The 3,028-nt window shown below is 31.4% G+C and overlaps 1 protein-coding gene across 1 annotated transcript in view; it reads left to right on the forward strand.

The window, feature by feature from the left end:
- The first annotated feature begins 513 nt into the window (after window positions 1–513).
- The window catches only part of LOC110022304, a 4,704-nt gene continuing 2,189 nt past the window's right edge, over window positions 514–3,028 (forward strand). Inside the window, exons 1-2 of the mRNA XM_020721176.1 lie at window positions 514–1,023; window positions 2,537–2,752. Of these exons, the coding sequence (XP_020576835.1) occupies window positions 661–1,023; window positions 2,537–2,752 (579 nt within the window). The 5' untranslated portion in view covers window positions 514–660. The remainder of the gene's footprint in view (window positions 1,024–2,536; window positions 2,753–3,028) is intronic.

Genomic DNA, 3,028 nt, shown 5'->3' on the forward strand with positions numbered 1-3,028 from the left:
TATATATATATATATATCATTGGTGTAAAAAGAAAATAGGAAACAATTTGTTCATGTTCTAATTTAAAATAAACAGTAATTTTTTTTAGTGATAAAAATAAATAATGTAGATTAGAGACAAAATTTTAACAATAGAAAGTTTGTGCATAATTAAATTTAAACATAATTACTTATTACTAAATTTAACTTTATTAAATTAATATAAAATATAGGTAGGGACAATATATTAAATTTAATTTTTATAATTAAATATATTATTAAAAAAATATATTAAATTTAGGAAACATAAATTATGAATTTTCATTTAATTTTTTCCAAAAAAAAATAAAAGAAAGATGTACAACATACCACTCATCACTAATATCTACACATCAATCTCCTAAATTTCAACTTTTATCTATTTTATTTTTCAAATGTTAAAATAGTAACATTTTTTGACTTGAAATGAATTATTTTGGTGGCATAAATGTAAAAAAATTAAATTTAGATGTCAGATATCTAATTTTTAAAAGTTCAGTGGTATACATGTAAAATCCTTCCACTTAAAACTACTTAGCTCCCCTTCAGCCCATGCATTCCGCCACTTAGCTCCCCTTTCTCCTGTACAACAACCAATCGGCCAAAATCCCTTTCTCCAAGCCCTAACCGTAACCCTAATCCATGGCGAAGCTATCCACAACGCGAAACTTCGGCACTTACGGCCCGCCCACGACCCGAAACAACTGTGAATACATCAACGCCGGAATCTACATCGCCGCCACCGTCCTTCTCCTCGCCGGCTTCGTCGTGCAGCTTTTTCCGGCTGGGATCGACGGCAGATCTGGTCTCACCATCATCATCATTGGATTGATTCTGATCGCGACCGTCAACGCTCATGATCTCATTGCTCATTTGATCAGCATTGATTTCTCCTTCCCGTTGATTGAATTCGACCCTCGGTTGGCTTTTGTGGAGGTTTCTGTTCCTCTGTGGCACATCATCGGCGATGCTCTTACTGCAGCTGCCATTCTTTTTATGGTTCAGGTAATTCAATTTTTTGTTTGGGGGATAATTGCATATAAATCATTAGAAATACTGATATTTATGAAAAATTAAAAATATTGGTTGGGGTAAGGGGTGTAGACGTCCCAGCTCATGTTCGGCTCGTTTATATTGCAAGCTCAAAAAGTGTGTTCGTGTTCGGCTTGTTTGCTTAGCAAACCGACAAGAGCCGTTCACGAACAAATAGTCGTTTTTGACAACTCTAATCACTTAGCCATAAGATGTTAAATATTCGAGCAAGATTTAATCATTTTTATTTTATTTTATTCGTTAATACTTTTATGTAGTCTTGTAGTCAATTAATTTTTTTAAAAAATACTACTCATCAAAAAATTGATTAGTAGTATTTCGTGCCAAAGTGAGCCGAACACGAACGAACAATTACTGATCGTTGTTCGTGTCCGGCTTGTTAACTTAGCGAACGAGCTGAACTCGAGCTTCTTAACGAGTCAAACACGAGTTGTTAGCGAACAACGAGCCGTTTTAACAGCCCTAGCTGGGGTTCGGCGAATTTTATATTTGAGTGGGATTTTGAAAAATGGATGAGAGTGGGGGGCTGATTTGTAAATAGGAAGTTTTGGGTGGTACGCGTGTAATTGCCCCATTTATTTTTATGTAGTAGTAAAATTTATGAGAGATGCGTTTCTTGTATGATAAGTTTTCTTTTTTTTCCTTTTATTTGGGCATTTACATCCATGTCACATAATTTCAAGTTATTTACATTTATACCACTCAATTGTTTAACGTCTCATCGAAAATATCACTATTATTGTTTCTTTAAAAATAAATACATATTTTCGTTCATGACAAAATATTAAATATTGGGTGTTAGATTTGTAAATACATAAATTATGTGGTATGCATATAAACTTTCTTTCTTTGGTGAGAAAATGGTAAAAAAAAGGTCTTATCATAATAAATTATCTTAAAATTAGATAAAAAAATTATTAGAATGATTAGTATCTTAATCTCAAAATTAATTCCATAATTTTTGGGCCTTATTATGATATAATTTACTATATCATGTGATTTTTATATTTTTTTTAAATTTTTTTTAATAATTAATTATATTATTTAATTAGATATAATTCAAGACAAATATTGATTGAAAAGTTAAAAATATATAATTTATTTTACCATTAGTTTTACTTATGAGTTACAAATAACATGCAAACTGAGATATTTATGGGGTGTTTAGCGAATCTTGATTTTCATTAAATAAAATTTATTAAATTCGATATATATCTGGTGCTCGCTCGCCACATTAGAATTTAGGACGTGTTGCTTCTGACAAATCTCTTAAAATCTCGTAATAATCAGATTTACATCGTAAAAAAGACGAGATTTAAGATTTTTTTGCCCTAATTGTGCATGATTAATCAATTCTATATAAATTAACATAGGGTTGTTTTACTTATAATATAAACACACATATATGATATAAATTTTTTAATAATTTATATGAATTATGAATAATGTGTTGGTGTGATTTCAGGAGAGAGAGGGCTACTATTGGATATTGGTGATAGCCGGACCGATTTTTTGGCTGTTGGGTTCGGTTCAAAATTTGAAACAGGTTTACGAGCGGTCCAGCGGTCTACTCCTGATTCTGCAGAATGGCGTTCAGATTCCATTTCTGATGGGCAGTCTCCTGTTTTTGTTGGGAGGGATTTTCAGTAGATGTGAAATATATGATTCCTTCAAGCTTGTGGTAAGATTTTGATCTTTCATAATTCACATCGATTGCACAAATTCCGTATGTGTTTACATATCTGCCACCCAAACTTTCATATTTACACACATACCACTACTCTAGTGCTATGTATGTAAATATGAAATTTTATGAGTGAGATATGTAAATACATAAAAATTGTGTGCTAAGTATGTAAATTTCCCTTTTTTTTTTTTGCTGATTTGAAAGGTCAGCTTTCACTGCCGCTCTCATGTAATTCCTTTTATAAATTTCTGATCTTTCAGATATGTGATA

The sequence above is a fragment of the Phalaenopsis equestris genome, unplaced genomic scaffold (genome assembly GCF_001263595.1).
Source record: "Phalaenopsis equestris unplaced genomic scaffold, ASM126359v1 Scaffold000180, whole genome shotgun sequence".
Taxonomy (NCBI): Eukaryota; Viridiplantae; Streptophyta; class Magnoliopsida; order Asparagales; family Orchidaceae; genus Phalaenopsis; species Phalaenopsis equestris.